The sequence below is a fragment of the Nicotiana tabacum genome, chromosome 2 (genome assembly GCF_000715075.1).
Source record: "Nicotiana tabacum cultivar K326 chromosome 2, ASM71507v2, whole genome shotgun sequence".
In the NCBI taxonomy this organism is placed as follows: domain Eukaryota; kingdom Viridiplantae; phylum Streptophyta; class Magnoliopsida; order Solanales; family Solanaceae; genus Nicotiana; species Nicotiana tabacum.
In genome coordinates this window covers 9,982,499-9,994,985 of record NC_134081.1, presented here as the reverse complement: position 1 = coordinate 9,994,985, position 12,487 = coordinate 9,982,499, and the positions used below count along the sequence as shown (strand labels likewise).

The following is a 12,487-nucleotide window of genomic DNA, read 5'->3' as shown; positions in this document are numbered from 1 at the left end:
TCAATATCGTACCCGCTGATTTTGACGGCCCATTTGGCCAATCGACCTGAGAGTTCGGGCTTATGCAAAATATTGCGAAGAGGATAAGTGGTCACCACACAAATTGGGTGACATTGAAAATATGGTTTTAATTTCCTAGAGGCGCTTATTAGGGCAAGCGCCAATTTTTTTAAGTGTGGGTACCGGGTCTCGGCCTCGCCTAGAGTTCGACTAACATAGTAAACAGAAAATTGTGTACCTTGCTCTTCTCTAACTAGGACTCCACTTATAGCGATTTCCGAGACTGCTAAGTACAAGTAGAGTTGCTCGTCTATTTGCGGAGTATGAAGTAGTGGAGGGATCGAGAGGTACCGCTTTAACTCTTCCAATGCTTGTTGGCATTCCGGGGTCCATGCAAAATTGTTCTTCTTTTTGAGCAGCGAGAAGAACTTGTGACTTCTATCTGAAGACTTTGAGATGAATCGCCCTAGGGCGGCTATGCGCCCTGTTAATCTTTGTACGGCCTTAACATTATCCACGACTGTGATATCTTCGATCGCTTTGATCTTATCGGGGTTAATTTCGATACCCCGATGTGATACCATAAAGCCGAGGAACTTGCCTGAGCCGACCCCGAATGCACACTTCTCCGGGTTGAGTTTCATGTTGTATTTCCTTAGTATATCGAAGGTCTCCTACAAATGTGTCAAATGGTCCTCTGCTCGCAGGGGGTTAACTAGCATATCGTCAATATAAACTTCTATTGACTTATTTATCTGTTCTTCGAACATTCGATTTACTAAGCGTTGATAAGTGGCACCAGCATTTTTAGTCCAAATGACATTACATTATAACAATAGGTGTCGTACTTAGTGATGAACGAAGTCTTTTCCTGATCCTCCGGGTTCATTTATATTTGATTGTACCTGGAGTAGGCATTGAGAAAACTAAGGATCTCGTGGTCGACCGTAGCATCGATCATGCGATCGATATTCGGCAGAGAAAAGAGTCTTTAGGACATACTTTGTTTAAATCTTTATAATCTACACACATCCTAAGTTTATTTCCCTTTTTAGGGACTACGACTACGTTTGCTAACCATTCGGGATATTTTACCTCTCGAATGGATCCTATTTTGAGAAGTTTGGTTACCTCGTCCTTGATGAATGCATGTTTTACCTCAGACTGGGGTCTTCTCTTTTATTTTACCGGGCGGAACTTCGGGTCCAAGCTCAGTCAATGTGTAGCGATTTCCGGCGGGATCCCTGTCATATCTAAATAGGACCAAGCAAAGCAATCCATATTATTGATAAGAAATTTAATGCGTTTTTTCCTAAGCTCGGGGGTTAACCCCGTTCCCAGGTATAGCTTTCGATCGGGTAGATGCCCGATCAGTACGACCTAATCCAGCTCCTCGACCATCGATTTGGTGGCGTCGGAATCCTCGTCTGTTCCCTGCTTCTCCGATTGAGTCGAGACTGGCAGCTGTGGTTGCTATTTAGCTTCTTATTTTCCTTTGGACTCTGATCCTTTTGTTGATGAAAATGCCGATATATGTATCACTTCGTCAACCGCGAACATCTCTTTGGCAGCGTGTTATTCCCTGTACACCGTTTTTACTCCATCCGGTGTTGGGAACTTCAACATTTGGTGAAGTGTTAAAGGGACTGTCCTCATATTGTGAATCCAGGGTCTTCCGAACAGGGCGTTGTATCTCATATCGCCTTCGATCACATGGAACATGGTTTCTTGAATAGTCCCAACTATATTTACTGGTAAAATGATTTCTCCTTTAGTCGTTTCGCTTGCCATGTTGAAACCATTGAGAACTCGAGCTGCGGGCACGATCTGATCTTGAAGGCCAAGCTGCTCCGCAGCCCTCAATCGAATGATATTGGCTGAGCTTCCTGGATCAATTAAAACACGTTTAACCTGAATTTTATTCAAAAGGATAGAGATTACCAATGCATCATTGTGGGGTTGTGAGATCCTTTCTGTTTCCTCATCGTTGAATGATAAAGTGTCTTCTGGTACGTAGTCTCGAGTTCGTTTTTCCCTGGTGATCAATACCTTAGTTCATTTGAAAACGGGCCCTTGTGGAACATCGATCCCACTAACGATCATGTGAATCACGTGTTGTGGTTCTTCCTGCTCGTTTTTCCTGTTTGCATCCCTGTCTCTAAAATGATTTTAAGCTCGGTCGCTCAAGAACTCTCGAAGGTGACCCTCTTTGAATAGACGGGCCACCTCCTCCCTTAGTTGTCTGCAGTCTTCGGTTCTTTGACCATGCTCACCATGGTATTTACACATTTGATTGGGGTTCCTTTGGGATGGATCGGTCTGTAGGGGCCTAGGCTATCTAGTATCTTTGATTCTCACAATGTCTGACATAATACCTGATACGTCGATGCTGAAGTTGTACTCTGATAATCGTGGTGCCTCTGTGGGATCGGCACCTTAATCGAAACTGTTTTTGCTCATGAGCCCTCGAGAGCTCTGTCCTCGATCGTTCCTTCGATCATTTCGGATGGGATTGCGTCTTGGGCCGCTGTTTCTACTATCTGCATTGTATGGTTGATATCGGTCTCTGTTTGACCGAGGTTCTCTGTCGATATCTCTCTGAATTCTTCCAACGGGCCTGATTGGATAAGCGGAACCGGAAATGGTCCCTAATTGATCATCCTCGACCCTGATCTTCGACTAGTATCGATTATGTACATCGGCCCAGGTTACCGCTGGGTATTCAATTAAATTCTGCTTTAGCTTTCGTGAGGCCACCGAACTCCGATCGTTCAAACCTTGAGTAAAAGCTTGAACAACCCAATCATCTGTGACTGGTGGTAGTTCCATGCGTTCCATATGGAACCGAGATACGAACTCCCTTAATATTTTATTATCTTTTTGTTTTACCTTAAAGAGGACCGACTTCCTAGTCGCAACCTTTATTGCTCCGGCGTGTGCCTTTACGAAAGAGTCTGCAAGCATGGCGAAGGAATCGATGGAATTAGGTGGCAGATTGTGATACCATATCATTGCCCTCTTCGATAGAGTTTCTCCAAACTTCTTTAGTAGAACCGATTCGATCTCATCATCTTCTAAATCATTTCCTTTTATCGCACATGTATAGGAGGTGACATGCTCATTTGGATCGGTGGTCCCATTGTACTTGGGGATTTCCGGCATGCAAAATTTCTTCGAAATGGGCTTCGGAGCCGCACTTGGGGGAACGGCTTCTGCACGAACTTCTTCGAGTCCATACCTTTTAAAATTGGTGGTGTCCCCGGTATTTGGTCAACCCGTGAGTTATATGTCTCTACTTTCTTGTCATTTGCCTCGATTTTCTTTTCTCCCGTTTCAATTCATTTAGTGAGCTCCTCTAGCATTTTCATAATGACGGGGTCAGTCCCCGATTCTTTAGCATTCGACCTTTCTGGCACTGGCTCGGTCCTGTGGACGACTTCTGGTTCTACCCCACTCGGCGCTCGATGTTGATTTTGTAATTGCTCTATAGCGGCCTGTTGAGCATGTAACATTTCAAATATCAATTGGAGGCTGACTCCACCATCTCATCCGCTCTGCGTACCTCGACCACCAGATCGACCTTCCATGCGTACGCTACCTTCGGGATCAGCGCCCAAATTTGTATTTAGGGCGATATGTGAACTGACGTCGATGGGGTTTGAAATTGGTACTCCTTCGCGATCAGCCTGAGGCACCTCTATTCCTGGGGCGGCTATATTGTCGTTCTCCCCGTGAAATCCGAAACTGTTGTCACCATGTGTGGGTGTTGTTTGTTAGTTTGACATATTTTTTCCTGAAAACAAAAACACTTACTCTTAAGCGTAAAGTAGTGTGTGTTATCGAAATCAGTATTAAGCAATCACTATTATCCTTAGCCCCATGGTGGACGCCAAACTGTTTAACCTTAAAATTAGATAACAATTAAACTTATAATGTGGGTTTAAGGATACGTGATTTCACTTAATACCAATTAAAATATATGAAGATTAATGATAGAATTATACAATAAAGTAAATCAAACCAGTATTTGAGTAGAACTCAACTCTTGAGTTAGAGTATCCTCGAACTGATTGATGCAAGGACGATAAAAGCACAATAAGCTGAAGAACAAGTGTGTGAGCGAGAAAGAAAATTATATTGCTTTTTTATCCGTTCTTCTACAGATGGTTAGAACCCCCCTTTATATAGTAGAGAAATTATATATATGGTACAACTCTAATTACAGAAGGAAATTTCATGATTAACTAAACAACCGTTCTTGATTCGATCCGTTTCGAGATTTCCGCCATGATCTTCGATTAGTCGCGGATATCTCGCTTTTCCGTTATTACGCTATCTTCAGTATTGCTCGATGCCTGACTCGTTTGGTCTCGATTGCTGTCGGCCTCGATCGTGGCAAGTGCCTCGAATCTCGATCTCGGTACCTTGTCTTCGTGCCTCGATTCGATCCACTTCGGAGTCCTCCTTCGATGCAAACTCCCGGTCTCGGTCAAACAGTAAAATCGGGTGGTCCCAGTTTTAATCGTATACAGATTTGATTCTGATTAAATTTGAAAAATTAGTTTTAAGAAGTTTTTGGATGGTAGTTTAGGAGAGAATATGTATTTGGATTACTCTTTGTAAAGAAAAATATCTTAAGAATGTTATGTAGTTCTTTTTTGAGAAAATTTAGTAGGGATTATATTTTGTTTAAATTATTTTGTATTGATTTTTGGGAAATCAAGTTTTTTTTAAACGAATGATTGTTTTTCTTTTCTTTTCTTTTTCCTTTTGAAAATAGTTGAAAAACACTTCATAATCGAGGGGTTGTTTCGTTTAGTTTTTAGAATTACCTACACAAACGGTAAGATTGTTCAATAACAGATTTTTTTTTTAGTAAACTGGAGGTTAACAGCATTAAAGCAAATTAAGCAGTCATTAAAGTTTTAGTAAACTTTTTTTTTTGTTTTCATCACAAAAACTTTCAACTAATACAATCTGCTCAAAGGTCCAATTTTTCAAAAAACGTCTCATCCAACTAATAGCTTTATTGAGAACATGGCCTTTTCTTAAACACGAATCTAGAATTAAAATTTGATGAGTTTTATTTTTAAAGTTTTTATCTTACTATTAAATTTATTATGCTTTTGCTTTGTATCATTCTTCTTGATTTTATGTTGTTCTTATTTTTCATATATATATATATATATATATATATATATATATATATATATATATATACATGTTTTATGTTGAAAATATCAAACCAACGAGCCGTTCGGTTCTGAATTACTCAGTTAAGTCTGCTTCTAAAAAATTATATACAAACGAGAATATTCTAGAATTTGATCACCACTATAATATTATCCGTGTATTGTTAAAACTTTTTGAAATTAATAGGGTAAAGCTAAATTCGAAATTTGGAAGCTTTTGAAGCTAATTTGAGAAGGATTCGATCAAACTTGAAGCTGAAGAACGAAGAAGCCAACTTCAAACATTTGTATGAAAACTTCAAACAAAAATTTCACTAAACTTCAAGCGAAAAATGGAACTTCACACAAATTTAGTTCTCAGGGATTATTACACAAATAGCCGGCCAATTTAATATTTATTTTTTTAATTTGTATACATAAATTATACATAGTTATACATATACATTCGCCAATTATTTTTAATTTAAGAGTTTTAGGTAGACAACTATGAGTTAATTTTTTTGTTAATTTTTGGAGCGACCAGACTTCCAAAAATTTAGATATCCTTTCTATAATGCCAATGGTATCGTCCAAATAAATGAAGGATATAGGGGTATTATAGTCAATACAGTGCAAAAGACCTCATCCGATGGGGTTTATCAATTCTGAGGCAAAGAACAGAAGAAGAGCCATATCATATAGTAATACAAAACTTCAAACTTTGCAAAGCCATCACTTCAAGAAAACACACTCAAGCTGTCACTAAACCCCCCTCTTAATTCTGAATAAAGATTGCTTTTTTACAACCCCATATGCCAAGAAAATAGTTACAATATAAAGTGAAGAAATTCACAAATTTTTTTATAGCAAAAATGGAGGCAGCTGGAAGAAACTTGCTTTCTTCACCACCAACAACTTTTTCTCATAAAACCCAATTCAGCAGAAGTTCCCCTTCTTCCATTTCCTCTTCGGGTGATTCTTTTTAATTATTGAAGCATAATTGTTGTTCTAAATGCGTTGAATTTCAACTGTTTTTGCCCTTTCGTGGTTCTTGTAATGTTCCATTTGTCCATGTTTGTAACTTTAGTTTTAGAAAGTTAATGACTTTAGTTGAAGGGGAGTCTTGGCGTAACTGGTAAAATTGCTTTCATGTAACTAGGAGGTCAGTGGTTCAAGCTGTGAAAAATAGCCTCTTATAGAAATGCAAGGTGCATACAATAGACCTTGTGGTCCGGCCCTTCCCGAATCCCGCACATAGCGGAATCTTAGTGCACCGGGCTGACCCTTTTCTTTTAAATTGCTTTTAGTGAAATGTAGCCTAAATTTCTAGATTAGTTATTCAATGTGTTTCCTAGTTACTTCATTGGCATGATATTGATGCTAGATTGTTGCTTACTCAATTGATAGAAATGACCATTAATTGTATGTTAAGTGTGCCATGTTGGTTGAGGGAATGGACTGTTGTCTATGGTCTTGGCCAATCCTCGTCTCCCATGGCGGAGCTAGAGCTTAGGATGCGGGTTCAACCGAACCCGCTACCTTTGCTCCATACTTTATATTTGTCTTAAAAAATTCATTGAATATGTATAAATTATTAATTTAGAACCCAATAACTTAGAAGGACTAGAATCCCGAACCTATGAGCTTCAATTCATGGCTCCCGCCTCTGTGTCGTCTCATGAGCTAACTTTTGGAGTTGTATTAGGTCCGATGTGTGTGTGTGTATATTGGGGAGAGGTAATTAGTCAGGACATCCCATTGCTTCAGTTTACCGAGGATATGACCCACGATAGGAAGGTGTGAAGGTCGAGAATTAGGGTTGTAGGTTGACAGATAGTAGTGTGATCCTTCTAGGCTTACCAATAGTACCAGGACTAATTTTGTAATTTCTTATTCATGGCTCTTTATTAGTACATGCTGGGGCATTCACGCCCGTTAACATATTACATTGTTGTCACTATTGTGTGCTACTTGGTTGCTTTATCTCTACTGTTCCTTGAGCCGAGGGTATATCGGAAACATACTCTCTATCTCTATAAGGTAGGGGAAAAGTCTGCATACACACTACCCTACTCAGACCCCATTTATGGGATTAAACTGGATTTTTTGTTGTTGTTGTTGTAGTATATATATAATATATATATTTTACATTCTTTGACAAGAGTGAGTTGCTCTAGTGGTAAGCACCCTCTACTTCCAACCAAGATGTTGTGAGTTCGAGTCACCCCAAGAGCAAAGGTGGGGAGTTCTTGGAGAGAGGGAGGCGAGGGTCTATCGGAAACAGCCTCTCTACCCCAGGGTAGGGGTAAGGTTGCGTACACACTACTCTCCCCAGACCCCACTAGTGGGATTATACTGGATTGTTGTTGTTGTATATTTTACATTCTTTGCTTAGTTGTCATTGGAAGTAAAGATGGAGTTGAGAATGAGTTTAGTTGTGTGAGGTATGTGATGTGAAACAATCTCAAATATGTTTTCTGCTTCATTTGCTATCCAACTCAGGTTTCCTGATCTTAGACTTTTGCATATTTTTAGTGATACTTTCCGATTTAGGGATTTTTCCAGACTTCAATTATCTAATGTTGGTTTTTGATGTTTTCTTTGAGGATAGAAGTTTTTACAATTATGATGGTTTTAAACAAATTGATTTTGTCGAAATGAACTTAGGAGTTACCTTGATGTAAGAATTTGAGTTACACATATCATTATCGTAAGCTGATAGTAGGTAGTGAATTTTGTCATATCTCTGAATCTATCCTGTAAGTATGCACAGGCTTTTTTTAATTTTCTAAAAGACTTTCTTGATAATCGGGGTTTTTCTGTGATAACAAAAAGAAATTCTATTCTCCCACTATATTTCTGTTTCTCCCTATTTTTCTCAGAACGACAAAGAACTCTCATATGGCTCCACCCCATATTTGGTCAACGGTCAAACATTAGTCTATTATGACAACATGGTGACTGTCACCAGCAGGAGAGACCGCAGAGTGAAGGTTAATATGAAGATGGTTGATAATAGACATAGAATTGAAGTCATATGTAACCAAAATTGTTGTTTTTTAGGATTGAAATCTGTGGATACCATAAAAATGATTCTCTTAATATGATGTCTTTTGATTGTATGTAATTACTTATTCTCGATACAGAAAAGACAGAGTTTCTAGTTTTAATGGCTTATTGGCATTGTCCTTTTATGGCAGATATCTATAAAATAGCAGGCTAGAATCCCAATGCACAGTATTAAACTGTCTGCTAAGAGGGCTAACTATCTGAAGTATAGCAGAAATATGCCAAATGTGGCTAAGACAAATGATTGTTAGAACGGTTATCCAATAAAATTACGTGAAGTTTAGTACTATGGCATTGCTTCGTTAGATGTGCTTTTTAATTTTTATACAGCAGGAGCCTGTGACATATCGTATTCTGCTTTTGTGGCTGTAGCTTTCAATCGTTTCATGACTTGCAAGTAATCCTACTTCTTAAGGACATTAGTTTAATATTACATGATGAAACTTGCAGTTCTGATGCTTTATGAGCATGTTGCTCCTGGGCTTACTTCAGTGCCACATGCTTATTTGGCTCGACATGTTCCTGCATCAGTTATCAATCCGGAGCAGCAGTTTGAGAATCGGCTGCAATTGCACACAGTGAAGAAAGAGAAAACATCCCTTGTAAGACTCTTGGCGTTCATTGACTTCACATTGAGAAAAAATTGTCGTTGTTTCATTGTATTACAGTTCTTAGATAAGTGGTATCAATATGGTATGCACACAACCTTATGTCTACCTGGTGAGACGGAAATTAAACTTAACAAGTCTAAGCAATATTCTTCTGATCATTAATTTAATGTGGCTCGGAATTTTCCTGCTGAAGGCAACAATAGATAGGAGGCTTGTGGAAGCTGCATCCTCAGCAATGGAAGAGAATGACGCTGTTGATTCGGAGCAAAATATAAATGTTTTGCAAGTGCAGCTACTTCGTTCGCCTGGTCTATCATATTTGTAAGATGAAGTGATTACAATTTACATGTGTTGAATCAGTATTGTGCACATAGCATTCTTTATAGTGCAGTCATTTCGCTAAACTTACTTTGTGGTTTTTGCTGGTAGATTTTCGTCATATCATCTGAAGGAAAAAAGACCACTAACTCTGGATACGGAATCTCTTTCCGACAAGGGAGAGAAATTAATGAACTTTGAACCAGAGAGCGTGGTTGCTCTTGCCAGAAAGGCTTTGTTGGCATCAAGAGAGGCAGCTTTATTAGCTGAGGACTCCAAATTACTTGAGACTAACTTCGATGACTCTATTTTTCCAAAGTCAGTTCCTTTAGCATTGTAGAAAATATCCATGTTAGTTTTCGTTTTCATAGTTATCTCCATAATTTATGTTCCTGCCTATTTGATTTCAGTTTGCTGTCCACAAATTTGACTGATGATAAGCTGAAAGACCAAAAAACAGTGAGGTCAACACGTTTTCTAGAGAGGCGTTCTAAGAGAAGGGGAGTTCCAACACCAAAACATCAAGTTCAGGAGACAAATCGTTCAGAAAGGCCAGATGTGCGGAGAAGAGTGAAAGAATCTATTGACCTAAATGATCCTCTCCGAATGTTTCTATGGGGTCCTGAAACTAAACAACTTTTAACAGTCAAAGAGGAGTCTGAATTGATTGTCAAGATACAGGTACTATGCCCTTCTTGTCTCTGTTCCTATAGAAACTGCTTTTCGCAAAGCAACAAGGAGTCAATTAAATATCTGGTCATGTTTCAGAATACCATGAAATTACAAGAAGTGAAGCATCGGCTTCAAACTCAGTTTGATCGTGAACCGACATTGATCGAGTGGGCTGAAGCTGCAGGACTTACTTCTCGAGAATTGCAGTCACAGCTTCGTTCTGGCAAGAGCAGCCGTGACAAATTAATTAACGCCAATTTGCGAATGGTGGTTCATATTGCTAAGCAATATCAAGGGCGCGGTCTCAGCCTTCAGGATTTATTGCAGGTAAATGAAGATTTATGAAATTAAGACATAAATTATTTGGCCAACATTCTGAGATATGTTTGTATAGCTAAGCAATGTCAAGGGTGAGTCTAACATTGAGAACAGGCAATTTTCTTGTATTTGGTTTTATCATTTATTTATTTTTACTTTGCCGGCTGATGGACTGGTTGTTGCAGGAGGGAAGCGTGGGACTTATGAAGAGTGTCGAGAAGTTCAAGCCTCAAGCTGGTTGCCGATTTCCCACCTACGCATACTGGTGGATAAGGCAAGGAGTTAGGAAGGCCATATTTCAACATTCTAGGACAATTCGTTTGCCAGTAATGTCCTCTTATAGATTACTATGATGGCCGTTATTCCATATCTGGATAGCTAAGTAGTTGACCAACACAAACTGGAATTGCAGGAAAATGTGTATGCCCTACTCTCTAAGGTAAAAGACGCCAAAAAGTTATGCATCCAACAAGGTAATCGTCATCCAACCAGAGAAGACATTGCTTCATGCGCTGGAATGAGTGTGGAAAGGTTGCAGAGTCTGCTTTCTGCGGCTAGAACACCTCTTTCAATGCAACAGTCAGTGTGGACAGATCAAGATACTACTTTCCAGGTGATTTTTCTTTGTGCCACTTCATGCTTTTGAGGAACTCACTAAGTAAATCACAATGTATGAAACAAGAAAACTCCATTGGTTTTCTCCAATTTATAAGAAAATCTCAAAAAGCAAGATAACACCCCCCCTCCCCTACTCCTTTTCTGATATTCCCTCTTTTCCGAGTCTGAAGGGTATTACTCTATATTGTTTTTGTGGCTGACTGTGCTACTGGTTAGTCCATGGGGCTATAAGATCTGGCAGAATCTACTTTTAGACCTGCACTTAGAAAGTTCCCAGCATTAAATTGAACTGAGAAGCATTTGGTGAAAGAGGCTACATGCATGGAGTCGGAGAGCTGGTGTTAACTGCTTTTGTGCTACAAGCATGAGCCATCTATAGGTTCGGGTAGGCAGTGAAGGTTTGGTTCTCACTACATCTTCTGCTGCTCACTACCTATTGATGATATCTACGCAGGCGGATTCAGGATTTGAACTTTATGAGTTCGAGTTTGGGATTCTACCACAACCCCTTTGATTTACGGGGTTCAAAATCTATTATTTGTATTTATTTAATGAATTTTCTAAGACATACAGAGGGTCTGAGCCAAAACTATTGGGTTTGGATGTACCCGTAACATTAGCACTACATTTACCCCTGTTTCTACAAGGAGAAGTTCAAAGAAATGAATGGAAGTTCCATTTCGTCTTTATATATGTTTTTCGCCGGAGGAGAAAATTACTAGTTTATGACTTTCTTTGTCCTTTCAGCAACTCTGTTTTTGGACACTCTTTTCTCTAGCATTTCTTGGGTTTTTCGACTATGTTCTGTTACGACGTGTGATTAGGTGTTGTATCTCTCCAGAGAATGATTTGTATGTGTATGCAAGATTTAGGTATCCGCCTCAAATAATTGACTTCTATGCTGCAGGTGTCTAAGTGTAAAGTTTCCTATCTTGTTTGACTCTTACTGAAGGGAGAATATCGTCTTTTTCAATCCAGGAAATTACTGCTGACAGTGCAATTGAAGCACCAGAACTGAGTGTATCAAAGCAACTTATGAGGCGACACATACGTAACCTCCTAAATGTTCTGAATCCAAAGGAGAGGAAAATAATCCGACTTAGATTTGGCATTGGAGATGGTAAACGGAAGTCGCTCTCCGAAATAGGTGCTGTTTTTGGACTCTCAAAGGAGCGAGTTCGACAGTTGGAGAGTCGGGCACTATACAAGCTAAAGAAGAATCTTAGCAGCCATGGGCTTGATGCCTATAGTGATTTGCTCTTTTAGATTTCACTCTCTTCAATTCACATAGCTTTGGCTGATGGGGGCAGATGTAGCTGAAATCAACAGTACATACAGTGGTGATCATGTTGATCTTGTTCCGACCCTCTTTTGATTTGTAAGTATCAAGTTGTAAATCTTTTCTTTCTTCATCCTGACATTTATTCAAATGTAAAATTTTTCTAAAGTTACATAGACAGCTATATTAACAATGTTCTTTTCTAGCTCTTCGGCTTGGAAATGGTGTTGAGTGCATGAACTAAAGTCCCATATTAGAAGTCGACAAGAAACAAAAGTTACATGTAAGTGTGTTATACACTTAAATGGTACGAGTCTTTGGGAAAATCATGCGGACTTGAGTTAAAGCGGATCATATCATTGTTAGAGTCACTTTTTGTGTGGCGTAGTCCAACAAATGGTATTAGAGGTGATGGTTCGGGGAGCCAGGTA

The 12,487-nt window shown here is 39.2% G+C and overlaps 1 protein-coding gene across 1 annotated transcript; it reads left to right on the top strand.

The window, feature by feature from the left end:
* Positions 1-5,822: 5,822 nt before the first annotated feature.
* Positions 5,823-12,259, top strand: LOC107807763 (RNA polymerase sigma factor sigF, chloroplastic). The gene is made up of 9 exons (XM_016632203.2): positions 5,823-6,143; positions 8,691-8,842; positions 9,045-9,172; positions 9,281-9,487; positions 9,580-9,850; positions 9,938-10,168; positions 10,345-10,485; positions 10,572-10,772; positions 11,756-12,259. The coding sequence occupies exons 1-9, from the start codon at positions 6,044-6,046 to the stop codon at positions 12,041-12,043; spliced, it is 1,719 nt and encodes a 572-aa protein (XP_016487689.1). The 5' UTR covers positions 5,823-6,043; the 3' UTR covers positions 12,044-12,259.
* Positions 12,260-12,487: the final 228 nt, after the last annotated feature.

Excerpts from the sequence above, each read along its gene's own strand:
- LOC107807763 (XM_016632203.2), top strand. The coding sequence starts at position 6,044 with ATGGAGGCAGCTGGAAGAAACTTGCTTTCTTCACCACCAACAACTTTT. Across the intron at positions 9,851-9,937 it reads AATTGATTGTCAAGATACAG|AATACCATGAAATTACAAGA; the intron begins GTACTATGCCCT and ends GTCATGTTTCAG. Across the intron at positions 10,773-11,755 it reads ATCAAGATACTACTTTCCAG|GAAATTACTGCTGACAGTGC; the intron begins GTGATTTTTCTT and ends TTTTCAATCCAG.